This window comes from Ochlerotatus camptorhynchus, unplaced genomic scaffold (assembly GCF_037179485.1).
Source record: "Ochlerotatus camptorhynchus isolate MF236.1 unplaced genomic scaffold, CSIRO-AGI_Acam_v1.1 ptg000361l, whole genome shotgun sequence".
NCBI classification, from domain to species: domain Eukaryota; kingdom Metazoa; phylum Arthropoda; class Insecta; order Diptera; family Culicidae; genus Ochlerotatus; species Ochlerotatus camptorhynchus.
Window position 1 is genome coordinate 3,028,710 of NW_027040849.1, and position 20,652 is coordinate 3,049,361.

Sequence of the window (20,652 nt, forward strand, 5' to 3'; positions counted from 1 at the left end):
ATATAACCAAATTATAAAACCTTCACTGACGACCACATTGCTTTAACAATCTCCTGAGAACCGCAATACAGCCATGTCATGGCCAATTGGCCCAGTTTTAATGCAGTCATTAAAACTTGATATGCGAACTACTTTAGGAGCATAGGATTTATGTCAGTTTTATCACACTCTAGACGTGATTGTTAAAAATGAAAACATAAAACCTCCTCCAGATCAGAAAGTTTTAACAGCCTTCTAATGACTACCATAAAACTATATTACAACCGCATAAATCGCTCCTGAAGAAGTTGATAAAACATGATACGCAAAACATTTTGACAACTTTGAAGGTTTTAAGTTGGGGTTTTTGGATGATAGTTAATATTGAGAAATATTTTATTGTGGTTTTATTCTTTCGATGTTTGATGTGAAATCACGATCCTTGTCAGTTGGTAATAATGGCTGATATTATGGTACATTGAAAATAAGACGATTTTATTATAATTTTAAACCAATCTGTATATGCTTCACAGCATGCCGTGCAATATTTATGGTGATTATTATACCAAATAGGAGCATAAATTTAGTGCGCCATATGAATACTAAAATATAGGGATATTTTTAATTTGTCTGCATTAGCACCATGCATTAAAGAGTCATTCAAAGATTATCTATTTAGTACAAAACTGTTACTACTGTTGAGCAATAACCAGTCACATATTATTTAATTATACATAGATGTATGAAAGTGTTTTATTGCCTATCAATTAAAGCGTCATTATTCATACTGTGTGAAGTTTGTTCATACGGCGACATTTTTTTTCGTTATATTTTGCTACTCCTTAAAAATACCTCAATATAACATATTCTCCTAGATTGGAATTCTATAGCATAACATAAACCTAATGGTTGTATCTTAGCATTTCGTAGTCCAAATTGAGAGCGTTAAGTTATATTTAAGCTATATAACTAGCTTGCTTGTTTTATTCGGTACAGCGAATCAAAACAAAACAAAAACCATGACCACCTGTCAAAAAGTCAACATTGCAAGCGATCCTCCTATTTTCGCTTGTAATCAAAATGTTAGAAATGCTTATTGGATCCACTAAAACCTTTTTCAATACAAGGTTTAAAGCCGTGATGCCAATACTGACCATCTCCAAACGGATTTAGTGAAACTGTCGGCGTTGCTTTAAGAAGGGTTCGTGGATCTTTCGGAAGTGTATCGGAAAGCCGCTTGTTCAATATTTTTAAGAGCTCCTTCACCGCACTGTGCCTTATGTAGGGATCGTATAACTGTAGTTCCTCCAGGAGTTTCATATTGTCGATCGTCTCATCTTCATCGTGTTCAGAAGCACTGAAGGGGTTTTCATTTCATATATCTGAATAGATTTGTTTTTTTATAAAGACAAAAAATTTCAGAGTATTTTTTGTTGTAGCAGTATATTTCTTATCTGTGAATCTTAGGCCTCTGATAAAGATGATAGTTGTAATGAAGCTTTAATGAAGGTCTAAGACTGCTTCAAGTTTTATATCGGTCATAAAAAGTGTACCATAAAACATAATTGTATGTTTTGTTTTGGTTTTATTCTTCAGTTATAAGTAGTGATGCAGAACCACCTTACAGCTACCGTTAAAACTATGTAGTCTGAGTTTTAATTTAGTAGTCATAAAACAGTTTTATAGACGACTTGACGGCCTGATTTTATGACAAGCACACAAAACCGTAATACAACCACAGGCTGCAAGGGATGCTATGATAAAACAATGATAAAATAAGAATAAATCTTCCAAGCATTTAGATTGTTACTTGGGTTGATAGGATCATTTTTTCTAATAATTTCCTCAGGCATGATAACATAGAGATCGGACGGTAAGAATTGTGATCAGACGCTGGTTTGCCAGGCTTTTGAATGGCTATTACTTTAACCTGGAACTATATTGAATTCCATAAATGAATTAGGTTAAATAATCGACTTTTAGCGATATCGGGGAGGTGTTTTAGAAGGTCGAATTTGATCATATCGCTTCCCGGAGCAGAGTTATTCGATGAAAGAAGTGCCGTTGAAAATTCCGCATTGTGAATGATTCATCAAGAGAACCGTTACTGAGAGAATTGTATCCCGTAAAGTTGGTTTTGTTGGTACAGAGTCTGGACAAACCTTTTTAGCGAAGTCGAATATCCATTGGGAGGAGTATTTTTCACTCTCATTGATGAGCGGTTTCGCATATAGCGAGCTTTTTTCCAAAGCGTTGTCATCGAGGTTTCTCTAGAAAGTCCCTCGATAAAAGTACGCCAGTAATTTCGTTTCTTTGATTTTAGTAAGTTTTAAAGCTTTAGATACTTTTCAAAAAGCTCAGATCTTTCATGTCTACGATAATCTTCAAAGGCATCGGATTTCTTAAGATACAACTTTGTGCATTCGTCATCCCATCCAGGGGTGGTGGGTCTTCTTTTGATGGATGCACTTCGTTTCTGAGCTTTTAATGCGCTTTAGTAGATTAGATCGGTAAAGAAACTATACTATTTTACGATTACTTACTGTTCTTTCGCGTTGTACTGTTCCCCGTAGTACTAATTTTCAAAAAAACAAAGAAGCAAATAGGTTTGGAGAATTTTATTCCAAATATTCAATATTGTTTATCCCTTTAAAAGGCAGTGGCAACTATATTGCTTCCAATTATTAATATTTTGCTCTGTTCATTCACAATATCCTTACAACTTTTTTTTTAACTGATGTCAACAGTCCCTATTTTTATGAGCCACCCAAAATATAAAATGACAATTTGAGAGCAATATTTGAGTCAACAAACGGCCATTTTTTATCAGACCAAAAATATGTTCGTACTGAACGTATTTTAGTAAAATTGAAGCAGAATAAAATAGGGGAAATGGATGTAATGTCAGCCTAAATACCCCTAATTTGGGCCCAGGCATAAGTTCAGCAATCGACTAAATTTTCAACAGCGACCAAAAATATCCATTAGTACCGTCCCAATGACGCGTTCATCTAGGTAAAATTGATAAATTGCAGATTTTTAGCGATGGGCCCAATCTTAGATCCACACGGAAACAAATCCGATTCCATTTTCATGAATAAAAAATCATGAAATGAAAAAACTTGCCATCCCATGAAATCGTAGCAATGATTCATGATTTCGTTATGGAAATTCATGGTTTCATAATGCAGTGGAATCAAGACCGCTACACCGCGTGACACGTACTTGGCAAACCGTGTTCATAAACCGCACTACATAGGTATGTCTTATACGCCTTTTGTTTTCCATCTTATACAAGTACTGATAGTCTAGTGGTCAAAGAATGGGTTTAATGATCTCAAGGTTCTTGGTTCGAATCCAGTCTGATGCTTTATTTTATTCTTTTTACATTTTTTTGGTTAAAAGTTAAACCCATGAATTTAGATCATGATTTCAACTCGGATGATTCATGATTTTGGGGATGGTTGCTGCGTTACGCAAAAGTTGCTCATGATATCATGAATATTATTCATGGTGTATTTTCATAACATGAAAATACGCTTTGTTCATGAAATCATGAGTCATTTTTCTCATTTCGGGGATCGGATTTTTTCCCGTGCATAGGCCAACATTAGAGCCATTTCCCCTATCTAGTATTTTATAATAAGTTAACGAAATCTCAGCTCATTTGGTTCATTGTTCTTAAAAATAAAGCATTAAAAAAAGGGGACTCAAAAAGTGGACATTAAACTCCCTACTACTTAATCAATCTAGCCCAAAACTATCCCTACAAATCATGAATATTTGATCAATCAGCTGCCAAGATTCCCAGCCATTTTAAAGAACGCCCACAAAATTTGCATCTCTTTTGTAGAGAAAATAAAATCTGAACCTAAATATATCATACAAAATTGATGAGTTATTTTTTTCAAAAATTAAATTGAATTTGTTAATTACACCATTTGAACTTAACATTTAATGTAGTTCGAGTTGATTCCATTCTTAGTTTCCTTGGCCTTAAAAAGGTATAAAAAGCTCTTTGTTGCTTTGAAATATGTAACCCTTCCAAAAATACTCATATTGTGGTTTTTAATAGTTTTTCAAAAACCGGAAGATTCTAAAACGGCGTCAATTTTCGATTTCCGGCCTCTACACGTCGTTTCCGTTCTGAATATATCTGTACTGTGAGGCTTTTGACAATTTTGCGAAAACCAGAAGTCACCAAGATGGATTTTCAAATGAAAACTATCATCGATCTCCGGCCTCTACACGTAATTTTCATTCCAAAAATAATCCAAAAAAATGTAGGGTATTGGATAGACTTCCAAAAACCGAAAGCCGCCATCTTGAATTCAAAATGACGTCAATATTCGATTTCTGACCTCTGCAGGTCATTTTCGTTCCGATATTGTCCGGGTATTGTAAGGCATTTGCCAGATTATCAAAAACCGGAAGCCGCCATACTGAATCCCAAACAGATGTCAATCATCAATATCCGATCTTTACTCGTCGTTTCCGTTCCGAAAATAACCCATATTACAGGGTATTTAACAGTCTTTCAAAAACCAGAACCCGTCATCTTGGATTCCAAAATAATAGTTGTCCTGCAGATCCTGAAGGACCAGAAGGTGTATCAAATAGCTTATCATTGTTATTTACCTTTTATTTTATTATAATAGAATATGAATTTGGCCGGTTGCTGTTGGTGCAGCTCCACTTGGTTATTTGGCTGAGATCATTATTTTTTATTTATTAATACAATAACCCCTCCCTATGGTTCAAACATCTATTCAGCTTATCGTTTACCAAAACGAACCTTGCTGCAAACCCTACCCTCTTACCCAACATCCCAGTGACTCCTCGTGGAAGTGCAGAGGATTTCTCGGCTTCCATCAAAGCGAGTGTCACGTCAACACATTCCTACCCATTCCTTTCTTGACCTGCGTTCAGGCGCGGCTGGCGCTGGTATTGCCTAATTTGAGATCACCAGTTTTTACACATTGAGGATGATTGCTAGTCCCAAGCATCGTCTATTGGTTCTCTGTGTAATTACAGCTGATCTGGCAATAACAGAGTAGCAACCGTGGGCGGTCAATCATGCTCATGCTCATGCTCATGCTCATATTACAGGGTATTTAACAGTCTTTCAAAAACCAGAACCCGTCATCTTGGATTCCAAAATGATGCCAATCATCGATTTTCGGCTTCTACTCGTCGTTTCTGTTCCGAAATTACCCATTTAGTGGAATTTTTACCAATTTGGTCAGAAACCGGAAGCCGACATCTTTGATTCTAAAATGGCGTCAATCATCGATCTCCGGCCTCTACATGTCATTTCCATTCCAAACACACCCACATTGTAGGGTATTGTCAGTTTTTCAAAACCCGGAAGCCGCTATCTTGGATTTTAAAATAAAGCCAATCTTCAATTTCCGGTCCCTAATCATCATTCCCGCTCCGAAAATACCCATATTGTAGGGTTTATTGCAGTTTTTCAAAAACCGGTAGTCGCCATCTTGGATTTTAGGAAATCGAAAGCCGCCATCTTGGATTCCAAAACTGGCGTTAATAATCGATTTCCGGTCTCTACATATCGTTTCCGTTCCGAAAATACCAATATTGTAAGGTATTTGACAGTTTTTCTAAAACCGAAAGCCGCCATCTTAGATTCCAAAATGGAAACAGTTATAAATTTCCGGCTTCTACACCGTTCGAAAAATTCGTGTGAATTTCTACGAGATATTGCGCTAGATTTGGCATAAATTGACGCGATATTTCGTGTAAATTTAAGCGCAATATCGCATAAATTAGCATTATTGTATGCAAGCTTGTAAACGATTTCGCTGTTTATGTCAAGTATAGCTCAAAATTAAACAAAGGAAGATTTTACGCGATTGTTAAGATTCAGAATTTTTTCTGTGTACTTGTTGTTTTCGTTCCGAAATTACCCGTATTGAATGGTATTCAAAGACCGGAAGTCGCTATTTTGAATTTTAGATAACCGGAATCAACCATCTTGCATTTGGCCTCCACACGTCGTTTCTGTTTTGAAAATACCCAGTTGGTACCCATTGTAGGATATTCGACAGTTTGACCGGAAGTCGCCATCGCGTTCCGGAAATACCCATTTTGTATGGCCAGAAGCCAGAAGTCGCCATCTTAGGGCCCATGCATTAATTATGTCACGCTAAATCGAGGAAAAAAATCATACTATATGCTCAGGGAAGTCGAGAAATTTTCTAACCCGAAAAATTCCTAGACCAGACCGGGAATCGAACCCAGTCAGCATGGTCTTGCTTTGTAGCTACGCCTTTACCGACTGAGCTAAGGGGGCGGTGCAGCTGTTCTTCTCAATTTGATAAGTTGAAAAGCTTTCTCTTTGTACTCAATATGTGAGTAAATAACAAGCCTGTGGATTTGTATGGATCGTAGATACTCGCCAGTTAGGTTATTGTTTAGTTTAGTTATGGTTTGATTATGATTGTAAATGAACTTTTTCCCAGATGAGCTAGGTAAAGGGTGGAACGGTCAAAAATTGGTCGACTTAAATTTTGCTACTTTTTTTAAATCGTGCATTTAAAAAAAATTAACACCTCTTATTTTGTAGGCCTCTGCGTACAGAATGTTGCCTCCATTTTGTTTTTGGCATTTTTCATTTTCTTGTCAAAATGGCGTCGAAGCTAGAGGAACAGATTGATTGCGTTATAATGAACGATGAAAGGTTTAAGATAAGTTTAAGCAGCAAAAGTTGTCAAAGTTCCCGAAAAAATAATACTTGGTATGGCAGGCGATTTGCACCTGTGGGCTGAAAAGCGAAATTTTCAACCAAGATATTTATAAAAAAGCAAAGGTTGCAAAAACTGATTGTTGGCTTTTTGAAGTTATTCCGTGCTGTTTTGGCTAGACCTCGCTTCCTGTCACTACGGGAAAATGGCTCAGGAACGGTACACCGCCAACAACGTGCAAGTCGTACCCAAGGACAAAAACCCTCCAAACTTGCCGGAGCTGCACCCAATCGAAAAACATTGGGCAATCGTTAAGCGGAACCTCAAGAAAACTCAGAAAACAGTTGTAAATGAGAAACAGTTCAAAGCAAATTGACGTTTAGTATCAAATAAGGTTGAGGTATCAAGTAAGGTGTGAAACGTAAAGCCCGTCAGTAAAGTTTGTTCATTAATACAATAACATAATCAGTGTGCACTTAATCATGATTGACCAATTTTTGACCGTTCCACCCTTTAGTTACCCTTAAATTATTCAAGCTAGTAAGTTAAGAACCAATTAGCTCAAATCCCATCAAGAGTATGTTTTTATCCATTGTGCTATTTTTTCTCCGTGCTACCAAATGACCGTGCGTAAAAATCTTCGAAATAAGCGAAATCGGCTTACCCTCATCGTATTGGCAAATCAAAGTTAGTCCCAGTGGAGAATAGAAAAATTATGAAAGTGATGATGATTTCAAAAAATTTCAAAGCGAGGCATACGATTGCAATCTTAAAATGCATTTATTTAGCGAACTAATTATTTTAATAAAATCTGGTTATTGCTACGTCAGTAGACAACTTAAGGGTTACTCAATAGACATATAATGTATATAAAAAAACCTTCCCAGATTATAGATTTCAGCTTTTGTACCACCACAGCAACCACAGTTAAAAAAATGTTCCATTTGCAAAATAAAATCATTTTAAGATTGCACTGTCCGTGCAAATTTTTGAAATCAACATCACTTTTATAGTTCTTCTATTTTCCACGCACAGATAAAAATTCTGAATTTTAATTCTGATGTAAACATTCATTCACGTAGACTTGTATTTTATTTCACGCAACCGAGCAACTTGCAAACAATGTTGTTTACAAAGATGGGCTTTTGTATACAATATTTGCTACATTGTTTGAAATGTGTCAGAACTTTACATGATATATAATGTAAACGTATATGATATGTGACGCCCCATTTTGTGCATCATATTGAACAGACATTTACACTACTTTTTCGAACTGTGCGGGGGCTAACTTTGATTTACCAATCTCAGAATGCTAAATTTAAGCGAGAAAAAATTCCGTGATTCTTATTGCTAAAATAAGATTACGGTAGCCATATCTCACCTTTGGGACGTTTTTTGCAGCACAGTATTGATAACATTTTGATCAGGTGTTTTCCGGTGCAACCAAATTTATCTCATGCAATTTATCAACGAAATACAACTCATGATTTTCTGAATCAGAGCACTTTATTAGTGTTTTGATGCAAGCGAAAAATCACACACTTGTTACATAACAGTAATGTGCTTTCATTAATCGGAAATCTTATTCGCCTCAATCGAAAACGAACAAACACGAACTGCTGACAAACTCACGCACTGCCGTAATTTCAAATCATTATTGATCTACTAGTGTCACACACCGCTCCGATCAATTGCAGCGTGATTTTATGCACTACTGACTAGAATCACACTGGTAGCAGCATGGCCACCTCACAGTGACACCGATGCACTTGCCATGCCTCTCTGTCACCTCCACTAAACACACTAATAATGTTCAAGCAGTGCGTTTCAGTTGTATTTCACATGTACTTGTTTCGCTGCATCCAACGCATGTCACTGCATTCCTCGCACCGAATCCCCGAATGTCAACGCAGCAGTTTTGTCGAACAATTCATTTTGACCAACAGCAACGACCAGATCGGTCAACAGTAGCTCTCGCACTGGGTCTCAATAAAAAGCCATCAACAGGTAGCAACTTGCGAGTCAAAGTGCGACACATTTGGATGAATGGGGAGGATCTGATGGATGGGCGGTACGGAGCGGCGTGGTGGATGTTAGGGTATTTCAGCAGCCACATCTCTGAGCATACTCTGTATCTTTTGGTGTTTGTGAATGTTTGCAGGCAGCCCCACTGGTTGGCGTAGCGTGTAGATATATCACAAAAGTAATCAATCAAATTCAGCAGGTTACAAGTTCACCACGATGGGAAGCGTCATTATATTGCCGGTGTTGATGGGTTTATTCGTCTATTAACGAGGCTGTAGGCAGCCTTGCACTGTGCGAGTAGAGAAGCTCGAAAAAACTTTGAAACTGAACGTGAGCACTGACTATGGTATTGAGGCTACTCATGATCATTGATCAACCTTGTTTTCAAACCCAGCGTGAAAAAAGTGAAATTTTTAACTAGTGGCACATGAATCAAATTGAGAGGAGTAGTAAATGCAAGACCATGCTGAAGGTGGCTGAGTTCGATTCCCGGTCCGGGCTAGGAATTTTTAGGGTTGGAAAATTTATCGACTCCCCTGGGCATAGAGTATGATTGTACTTGCCACACAATTATACTAAAGCAAAAATGGTACAGGCATCGAAAGCTCTCTCAATTGACAAATCCATGTTTCAATCGACCACCGTGACGCTGCAATCGCAGCGGTGATAAGTCCGAAATAATGTGTCAAACTGAATACATTTTTGAAATTTCAACCTAAAAACTATTATTTTCTATTTATTCTAGCGAGTTTCTGTGGAAGTCAAAACATGATCCGAGCAAAAAAGTAGTACTCGTAATAATGGTATATAATGCTGAATTTTATCGCGCTTTGTTTCGAAAATATCTTCCAAATAAACAAACATCATCCAAATCACCCGAATCGTCCACCGACTAAATCTATTGTCACTTAAAAATTAATTTCAGTCGGTGTATTAATCAGCAGATTAAATCGTTTTTCGTCTGGTGCTACACCGAGCAATCGGCCTATTTAATAGTTTTTCGTTGATTGATTTAGTCGGCCAACTTTGTCTGTTGTTTAATCGGAAGATGATTTCAAACCTTAACATGTTTTCAGTAATTAATAAGTCTTGAAGTAGCTTTTTATTTAAGAACAATGCATTACAAAATAGTTTTATGCATTTTGTACAAGATTCATCCATGCTGACAAGAAATTTTCATGAAATTACATTGAAATTAAATAATTTTGCAAACAATCAATGAAATTTTCAAGGGCTGTCACAGACTTATCACCGTCGGTTAGTAATTATTCCTGTATTCCTATATCCCAGATTGACGAATTTTTTAATTTTTTTTTAATTTGTCGGCTCCGATTTTGATGAAAATTTGCACAGTTGTTCTTTTTTAGTAAAGATGCCAATTTGTGTTATCAGTTCTTCAAATTGAATCACGACTACTTTTCTAACAGGGCCTGTGTAAAAATAGTACTAATGAGTTAAAAAAATTATATTGCTGAAACGCTTTGTTCGATTAATTTGGTGTCTTGAGCAAAGTTGTAGATATTATTTTGGCAATAATGTTAAAAATATACACTGTAAAAAAATTTAAATTTTAAATTTTTTACTAGGACAACTTTTAAGGAAGGTACAAATCGGTTTTTTCATCTCTCTTTACCAAACTCCCCCTTTGGAGAGGGACTGAAGTGCGGTGAAAAATCGGTAGAACTGTTTCAAACACATCGTTGGTACTTGAGCGGTCGGTTTTCATCTCTTTTTGCCAGTGGTGGCGGGGGGGGGGGGAGGACACCCCTCACCATCCCTCTCCAAAGGGGGAGTTTGGTAAAGAGAGATGAAAAAACCGATTTGTACCTTCCTTAAAAGTTGTCCTAGCTCGCTATCTACGTTCTACATGCAATTTTCACACTGCCGTACTCTAACGGAACTATCAACTCTAGACTTTCATCTCCTCCATCTATCGTATAAAAATTACCACTTTAGTCTGTTATTTGAAATTAGCATCTTCAACTATGTAAATCGTTGACTTCACGGAGAAGTAATACTAAACATATAGTCAAAGTGAATGACTTTAAAACATTTACCATTCTAGAGTGAAACTTGAGTTAGAACGGCTTAGGTGAACACCAATTTATCAGCAGTTTTTACAAGTTATGATGATATTTTGTACTTGAAATTTCGAGTGCATGAATTTTATCATTTTCACTCACTCACTCACTCGATCATCATGCGCCAAAACACATGTGTTTCCTAAAATCACGGGAGAATTTAAAAATAAATCCAATGCTAGTCATATCTTGTGCTCAGCACCACATTTGATCACATTCGAACATGTTACGGGTATCCCCCGGAGAGCCCATTTCTGAGACTAACTTATAATTCGACACTTCAATTCACATGAGAAATAAATATCAATATCATTAGGGGTACATTGGTCCCCCCCCGTACATGTTCCGGGTACTGGGAGATGGTCAACTTCTGACTTGGGCCGAAACCCATCCATGCAACACCCATTGGCGTAGCTAATGGGGGTGCCAAGGGTGCCAGGCCCCCTCTATAATGATGTAGGCCCCCCCAAGAATGTTGGTTTTTTTTAAACACCGGTATTTAGTCAAGTATTTTCCCTTTTTTTATTGATTTTTATTAATGTCTACTTTTCTCAATGTCGAGAGCTCTACAAGTTGGCTAATAGTTTAAGTATTTTTCTCTAACCTCAGGAAACTTCGTAAAACTTCAAAGACTTTTAAGAAGGTCAGGGAAAATCGTAAAAATTAACGTTAATTAGTAGAAATTCTGGGAACTTCATAGAACTTCAGGACAATTCGTAGAAACTCTGCGAGCTTTGGAAAAGTTCACATAATTGCGTAGAAGTTGGAACTCTTATACGTTTTTTAATCTTTGTAGAATTTATACATAATTTAATTTTAGGGAAGCTCATTATTGCTCGGAGATCTTCATATAATTTAAGGACACTTTTTTGAAGCCTCGTGAGCTTGGAATAGTTTAGGGAATTACGTACAATTTCAAGAAATTCCATACGATGAACTTCGTGGAAAATCAACGAGAAACGTAGAAGTGCAGCGACATTTGTAGAAGTTTTGGAAGTTTCAAGCATTTTGAAAAGCTGTATAAAATTTCATATAAGTGCAGGGAATTTTGAAGAAGATCTGAAAATAGTTTAGCAACCAGCCTAGGGCTGAAAGTCGCTTTAATAAAGAAACAAACAACATTTGTTTTAGCAATCTTCTAAGATCTTCAGGGATTGTTGCTTCAGCTTAGGGAACTTCGTTGCAGTTTGTCAGAGATCTTTCTTCAAAAAAGCTCAATGAACTTCTTGAAAGTTTTTGGAACTTCGTTAAATTTCAACTTTCTAGATTCCAGATTTTGTAGAATAAAAATTTGAAATTCGGAATAAATTCAGGGAACTCAATAGAAGTTGAAGAAATTTTGTAAAACTTTGTGGAGTTTTGTAGATGTTCAGGAAACATTGCAAACATCTACAAAACTCCATAAAGTTTTACAAAATTTCGGGATATTCTTTCAGGCATCCTTCCTAGACAGCAGAAAATATTCAAAAGATCTCCACATAGACGAAGATATTAGTAAAATTCTAAATATTTTTCCAAGACTTCAGGTTGATCAAGTTCTGAGCATCTCCAACTGTTTAAAAATTCAAATATTTGACCTTTCAAGACCGTAGGTTGTTCCAGCTAGTTGATTCTGATGGAATCTTGAATGATGAATATAGGTTACATGGACATTAGGGTGTTTCATTTTGAAAAAAGTGATGAATTTTTGATAGGCCACCCTCCAGTTCGATTCATAGCCCCAAAATATGAACCTGTGCAAAAAATGGTAAAGATTGATGAAGGTTTAGAGGTCGCGCCAATGATTTGGATTTTGTATGGAGATTTTGGTGAATTAGTATGGGAAATTATTGATTTTCGTTTACATTGCTCTAACTTTGGTTGTAGTTGTCCAAACGTTGAAAAAAAAAAAATATGTGGTTGTCATGACAATGATCAACAAGCCTGTTGTTGTTGCGATGAAATTGGCGTTGTTGCCTTGTACATATTCATCTGTCAATTTACCCTATTTTGCCATTTTTTCACATTTTTATAATTCTTGATACGCTGCAAAACTGAGCGTAGCAACTGTAGGCTTTTTGTTTATTGCTATAGCAATAACATACTAAATTTTTTCGACATTTGGACAAGTAGAAGCAAAGTTATAGCGATATAAGCGATTTTTTAAATTCTTCCATAGTAATTCCCATACAAATTTCAAATCATTGGCGCGACCTCTAAACCTTCATCAATCTTTACCAATTTTTGCACAGGTTCATATTTTGGGGCTATGAATCGAACTGGAGGGTGGCCCATCAGAAATTCATCACTTTTTTCAGAATGAAGCACCCTAATGGACATATTTGTACATTTTCTATAGGTAAGACCATTACCCTGGTGATTTAGCTATTTTGTCAAGAATCAACACTCCAGGATTGTTTGGATGGCTTAGAACATTAAATAAAATGTCCATTCTCTTATTGTGTATTTATTGATATAAAAACACCGAAAAAGCTCTTATCCGTATAAACTACGAGTAAATAAAAAATGGGTTCATCCAAAACTAATTCTATTAAAAATTAAAAATTGAAAAAACCTAATAAGCTTTTGTAGAAAGAAAGTAAAATAATATCTAGTTACCAACAAGGACACCATCATACAAGTTTGGAACTCATTCCTTTTGATTAGATTAGAATTAAAGTTAAATTTGGGACTTATTCTTGATTTTATATCTAAGTAACTCAGTGATCAGGAAAGTCCTAATTTCCTCTCGAAATGAATCCAGGTAAGTTTTCCGAGGTCTTTAATTATGATTTTATTTTGAAGACCGGGAGATTCGAAGCTGGTCCAAGAGCTCGAAACTTGTGATTATTTGGTATTTTTATATATTGACAAACATTTGGTCGAATTATTTTTCCTGGCGTCTTAATGAAACTTCAATGTTCGATTTGGTGACAAATAGAAGAATTAGGGGAATTTACGTATTCTTGGCAACCTAAGCAGCGATCTTCTTTCTATAGTCTTTTTCTCCTAGGAACGCATACATATGCAGTATTGGTTTGTTGACCATCTTTTGCTGCCAGCTGCTCTAACAATTTCAGTCGAAAAAATTGTCAAAAACCGTTTTGAAACACTTACAAAGCTCCAATCTTCTCTAGTGAGAGCGGCTATTGTGCTGCATTCGAGCTGCATGTTAAACGGCTGTGCTTTCATCGGCAACTCGAAATCACCAGCATCATGTAGTGCGTGTGTTTAATTTCAAGAAAACCCCGCTAGATTACTTTTTTTCTGTGGTAAAAATGTAATCAAATTGAAGCTGAAAGCCTAAAGAATCGTTTGAATGCATTTAGCGAAGTGTTTTCGTAAGAAAATCCAGCGAAAATAGCGGTTTAATTTGGGTTGCCGAAAATAGTCTGTCATACCGAAGCCGTCATTTCCCTTATTAAAATTCTCAATTCATTTTTCTTTAATATTCATGTACTACATTTTTTAAGAAATTACGGCCTAAGAATTAGCTTGCTATTTTATATTAGTCTTAACATTAGGATAGTTGATAAAATTTCGCGAACTTTTATTTACATTTGAATTCGAACAATTTGTGCTTACATAGGGGTTTGAGATCTCAAATCTATTTTCATTTTAACTTTCAGAATTTTGAGAATTATTCACTCCTTTCCCTTGGCTAGTTTTTGCACCTTGATGTTGGTGGGTGAGCTTAATTTCATGCTTTTATAGTGGAGTGTTGGAGACGGTAGGTTTATGGCCGGCGTTGCTGGCTCATGCCGCGATATAATGGCGCCATGGGCAGGCGATGGGGATTACTAAGCTTCCCCTCTCTGATGAACCACTGCATGAGAAAACCAAAGACCTAGTCCAGCAGTGATAGTATCACACTTGTTACTCCTTTGTTTGAGAGCCGCGTCGTAGTACGCTTACGTATAGGCACTGTCTGGCGGGTTTTGCCACAAATCACTCTTATATATTTTTTTACGCAGATAGATTTATTTGGGTTTGCAAGGGAATTATACTCTTGAAATATTTCAGAAAGTGTCCAACAGTGCTCCTTCCACTTGCGTGACAAGCTTTCATTGTTGTTTTCATTGAGGTATTACTCAGGGAACAATGTTAAACACCATGTTTGTACATGGTATTGTAACTAATCTTATATGTGCTTAATTTTGATTTGGGATAAGTGTTTGCATTATGGCTCGGAATTTCCACTGTGGCGTGCTTCTATTGTGACATACTCATACGTATTTTTGTGGTTCGACATAGTGGAAGCATATACCCTATATAATTTAAAAATCAGCTAGGAAACTAGCTTCAAAGTGAAGCATTTTGGTCACTTGAAGGTATCACTTGGGTCGAACTAAGATATAATAAATAGGTATAGGTCAAAATCAAAAGTACTTGAAACACTTTTAACTTTAGAAAACAAGCACAAGTGCAGGTACTTAATAAAGCATGGGTTATCATTGATTAGGTGAATTAGAGATTAGCAATTAGCTAAGAAGTCAAAATTCATGTGTTGCCCATCGAACCCATACTGTAGTGGAAGTTAGGGTTTTTGTCGATTTTTGGCAATTGTGAATACCTCTCAAAACTTTTAAGCATTTTGAAACAGCTAAACTTTTGTTTTGTTTTCATCAGAAAACACTCTCCTGCTATGACCCATTTGGTATGTTAAATTCAACTCGAAGCTAAAAGTGACATTTTGAATGATTTTTAATGTTAGAAAATCTGTGTTATCGATCGACCAGTTTTCGTGCATGGTTGTTAAAATCTACCTTTTTGTCTGTCTGTAATAATCACCCTCGGAAGTTATGGTTAATCGATAACTTTGTTTGGCACCAATATTTGGCCTAATGATCCATTTCGCCTAACGCACTAACAGTGAATTTCCATTTTGCTTTGGACACGACCTCAGTACTTATTTATTACCTTCCACTGTTTTGTACCAGTGCTTTCTGTACATTAGGCTAGATTATCTGCATTTTAAATAATGGTTTAGTAAAGTCAGAAGTTTAATGTAGTGATCGATAGATTTTATAGAGGTAAATAATACCAAAATCACGTGTCGCCAAAAACCGGGAGGGCATTTACATTCGAGCCTATGCAACGGGATGCTTTCGATAATAGACTCAAACGTAGCCACACAATCTGTTCGCGATTCCCAGTTAATTTACCCGTGGGAACAATGTTGTTGTTGACAACTTGTTGACTCATCTAAAAATAGATCTTCTTCAATTCGCGCTCATCAGAAGTACCTGGGCTTTACCCAGTCAGTCTGTACCACAACCTACTCACCGTTATGCGGAACAGCCCACTGATAACCCATCTCATGTTTACCTTCTTCCATGAGCACTACTAGATATCACCTTGTTGAGCGCTCGTGTCAGCCCGCCATCCCCGCCACATTACCTCACATCTGCGAGGTGAAACGGTGGAAGTTACGCCGTCTTACATGATCTCCGCACTACGCACTAGATAGTATCAATTTAATTTGAAGAATTGTAAGCACCTAGGTAGGTGCTACTGTTTGGACTAAAAACTTTCTGTACCTGTACCAGCGACAGTAGCTACTGAATTGCCGCCGGCTTTACCAGAACCCGGTGCGACACCGACACGGGATGTGTGACATGATAAGAATATTATCATTGATGACTCCCAATCACCGTCGTCGCTGTCGATAGCTTGCGTAAAGTTTCCGTCCTAACAAGCTTGTTGAGTGGCGGAAAATTGTGAGTCTACGAGATTGGAAACGTGTTTGCGATCCGGATTGAAAATTTTGCCACAGGCAGCGAAGGCACTTTGTTTGTGTATACGTTATCCTTTATCGAGAGCGGATTCAGTCATTGTAGATTACGTAGTTTACGCCGATCGGAAGAAGTGTTTGATTGTTTAGGATCGGTTGGGAATAATTTAACGATGAGACAGGATTATTGTCGACGGTATGTGGTTTCTGCTGCTGCACAAGTTGTCTTACATTGTAGCTGAGATGTTTGTCTAGGCAGTGTCGTACAACTGTGAAACAATGTTATCACTGGAACAGCTGATAAAAGCTGAATACCTGATGACCAAATTCTATGAAGGGGCAACTTGTTGAAAATAGTAGGAAGGTCTTTTACCATTGTTGTGCTATACTCAATGAAGTATTGCTGGAAATGCTTGAAGCATAACAATTTACAATTTCGAGACACTTATTTCTTACTATTTGACCACCCAATTGAGCAGTTAGTACAAACTCAGCTAATTGAATTTCTAAGCTACCAAGCTTGAATATTTGATTGATTGTCCTGCAGCGAAGACATCGTATCAACAAAAAAATCCAACTGTACCAGAATCTAAGAAACAGATAAAATTCGTTCGATCAAATTCGTAAGAGAAAACGGGAGAGTAGCTAGGCTTCTTGATATGTTGTTTGCAATCAAAGTTTCAAAAATATTATTGGAAGATTGCAGTGAAACTTTTGTGAGCTTTCGCCACCTGCATTTCGAAGTGAGAACTGTTATATGGATGACGTCATTGTCAGAGAAGACACTTGCAAACTTGTTGGAGAACAAGCGGCAGACCTCCTGTGGAGTGGATGCGACTTCGCCGTTCAATATCATGGATGATGGTAGACCGAACTCTCTGCGCTGCTTCTTCACGTACTTCCAGAAAGACTTCGGGTGCGACTTGAATTTCCTTTGAATCCCTCGCAGATAATGCAAGTAGTATCGACGGCTGACTCGCTTGAACTGATAATTGAGCTTAAGGTGATTCCTTGTAGAGTCCACAAGTGGCCACCACATACATGCACTTCCACTTCGAATTTTCAATTACACATATCTCAGAAATTAATGCCCTATTTCATCTGAAATTGCTACTTCATGTATGCTGCAGTACAGCAAACGTGGAGTAACAGTTTCATTGTGATACGTGTTTTAGAAGCTGATATTTGTGCACTTAAAGTTTCGAAGTGGTTACGAGAATAAGGATCTCACAACGAAAGGTAGTGACGTTTCAACGACTACGTGCGATATTTAGTGAATTTCCTCAACGCGGCTCTCTTGATCGATTTCAGCTTTTTCAATTCGTTCGTCTTCCAAGAGAGGTGCGATGCAACGCTCTTAGGGGCGTGTCTGTCAATGACATGAACTAAGACATGTGAAAAAGTTTGAGCAGCGGTTTCGACGTTATCGGAATCGAGTAGCTTCTTCTTCTTCTTCTTCTTCTTCTTCTTCTTCTTCACATTTCAAGCTTATTGCTCAGTACATATTAGCTTATTGCATGCTCTCAACTTAGTGTTCTACTAAATGCACTTCCAGTTACTAGTTGAGACCTTTCGATACCAAAAATAAAACACCGTAGAGGAGATGTCTTCGAAATCCTGGATGTTATTGTCTTCAACAGTAATAACCAAAGGAGGATGATGAGGAACTTCCTTCACGAGTGGAGAAGGAGCCGACGAGATGAATGGAGCCGTCGTTTGAGCGCTCACGAAACAGAAATCTACATAAGCTACGATATTTCTTGTTAACCACGTAATTGATTTAAGATAACGTCGTTACACTATACACAGCAAAAAACTGTGAATTTTACTGGTGATGTAAACATCCATGCATGCAAACATTCATGCATGTAAATTTCCTTTTCACGTAAACTAGCAGCTTGCGAGAAATGTTGCAAACAAAGGTGGACAGTTGCATGCAATATATGGCATATTGCATGACATGTCTCATAAATTTACACGATCTATAATGTGAACTTGCAGTATATATGACGCACCATTTATGTGCATCATAGTAACGGAAATTTACACTACTTTTTTTAGCAGTGTAGCCAACAACAAACTGACATGAATGTCCATAACAAAAACAATAAAATTTCTGACCAAAGCACACTACTGACATCTGGCTCTGTGTTCGCAGAAAATATTTAGCTAAGCCCTGAACCGGTATGCAAAAGTTATGAATTTGTTGGTTTTGACAGTTCGGATCACTGCACATTTAAATCGGCTGTTTACGATTTTCGGGCATAAGTCAGAATTAAGTGTCATGTCGGTTTGTCGGTGCTATAGCTGTCAAGAAGGCTAACTGATCCAGAATGGAAAGCAGAATGGATGGAAACATGATTCGAAATTTTTAAAGAAGCTCGATAGTTTTTTTTTCAGTTCAGGCAGGCAATAATCATTTTGATTATTTAAAAAAAAAATCGGTATAAATCGATATAAAATCTCAAAAATCGGTATACATCGATATAAAATCTCAAAAATCGGTATTTTGCGAAACCTTATCTGTGTATCGGTATGAAGTTCGAAAATTGGTATAAATACCGATAAATCGGTATACCTGGCAACACTACTCGGGCCAACCACCGGTGACAGATCGTAGACCTATGAAAAAATATGAACGAATAGAAGCACAGGGTAAAGCAAAGTACCTCATTTTTTGTATTCTTTCTTATTACAATTTGGTCTTGTATTTACACTAAAACTTGCAGCTTGACATTTACTAACGAGCTATACAGGGGGAAAATATTCTTACCATGTGAAATCTGGTCAAATTTGCTATAATAAAATATTTGAAAGAACATTGTCTTCTAATATTTAGTGGTTGGCTTAAATTCATACCATGGTTCTTGCCATGGAATTATAATCCGCGAAATAAGTCATTTTACAACCAACCTAGTTGATGACCGGGAACATTAATGTTTATTTTTAATAAAATGATAAAGAGTGATTGCTATGATATGTATGTAAAGGAAACCACTCATTGTTGCAGGCACAACCATTAGACAGTGGACTGTCCACCTCGTACGACTTTATCAAGTACAACACCTGATTGTATTCAATTTACCATTGTATGAAGGGCCAAAAACGAATCTCCTTCCAACAATAAAATCCAGCAACCCGGTAATGTACAAGCTATCGCCATGTTCCAATGAGTGGGGAATAAGAGCCCGCCTTCAATTCACGATCTGTTAACGACAGGAAGTTGGCACTCTCCCCATCTAAATCGCTTCAATCGGGTGCCCTGGTTGGACCGTCCCATACCCAGCATATAATGTGTCATATAATAATGGAATGAATGTTAAGAGAACAATAAAGGAAAGATCTCATCCGATATGTTGCAAAGGAATCCATGACTTCACGGCGATTTCGAAGAGCTCCCATAGATTAGATGACGATTTATATCCTTCTGCAGTTAAACAAAAACTATCGTCTCTGAAAGACTCTCGATAGAACTACACGATGAAAGCGTGACATCCGAACAAGGTGAACCGGCCTCCCAGGAGGCAATGCAATTTGCAGGCACAGTTACAACCGCTGGTTACAAAAAAACACAGCCGTTCAAAGAAACGGATCCAACAAACGTCAATCTCGCGAAAGCACACCCGTCGTCGTCGAACGGCAAAAAAAGGAATCGGTTGGCAATTTTGTGATACGGAATTTCCACTGAAACTCAACCGAAAATGCAAGAATTTCAAAACACCCAATTGCGAAACGCGTTCAAAAGCACTTTTGGAACACTTTCTAAGATAATCTAACACCAACACAGCCAGTTCATCAGTGATGGGAAAGTTCGCGAAAACTCACTATGATTCGCGAACTTTTCCCTTGGTGAACTTCGTGAAATATCGCGAACTTTTCCAACACTGCAGTTCATGAAAGCATCCTGGAAAATGATAGATATACCTCCATCATTTTTTTTTTCTATTTGGTACCGTTCCGATTCAAATTTCGGACGATTCAAATTTCGGACACTTTCATTTTTAATTAAATATTACATCCAGTTAGAAACAAAGTAATAATGTTAGATGATCGTGGAGGGCACTAGTCAAAAAAATTTAAAATTTACAAGACATGTGGATCATATTCGACCGAGATAATCAACTTTTAAAAGTGTCCGAAATTCGAG

General features: G+C 37.1%; 1 protein-coding gene across 8 annotated transcripts in view; it reads right to left on the minus strand.

Annotated features, from left to right (window-relative positions):
• The window catches only part of Pka-R2 (cAMP-dependent protein kinase type II regulatory subunit), a 369,683-nt gene that overhangs the window by 53,403 nt on the left and 295,628 nt on the right, over window positions 1-20,652 (minus strand). The window contains exon 1 of one of the 8 annotated variants that reach the window (XM_065231881.1): window positions 16,058-16,287. The exons of 5 other annotated variants lie outside the window; for them this stretch is intronic. In XM_065231881.1, coding sequence (XP_065087953.1) covers window positions 16,058-16,109 — 52 coding nt within the window. In that variant the 5' untranslated portion in view covers window positions 16,110-16,287. Of the gene's footprint in view, window positions 1-8,067; window positions 8,140-16,057; window positions 16,288-20,652 lie in introns of those variants that run through there. 2 more of the 8 variants (XM_065231883.1, XM_065231884.1) reach the window with 2 other exon arrangements.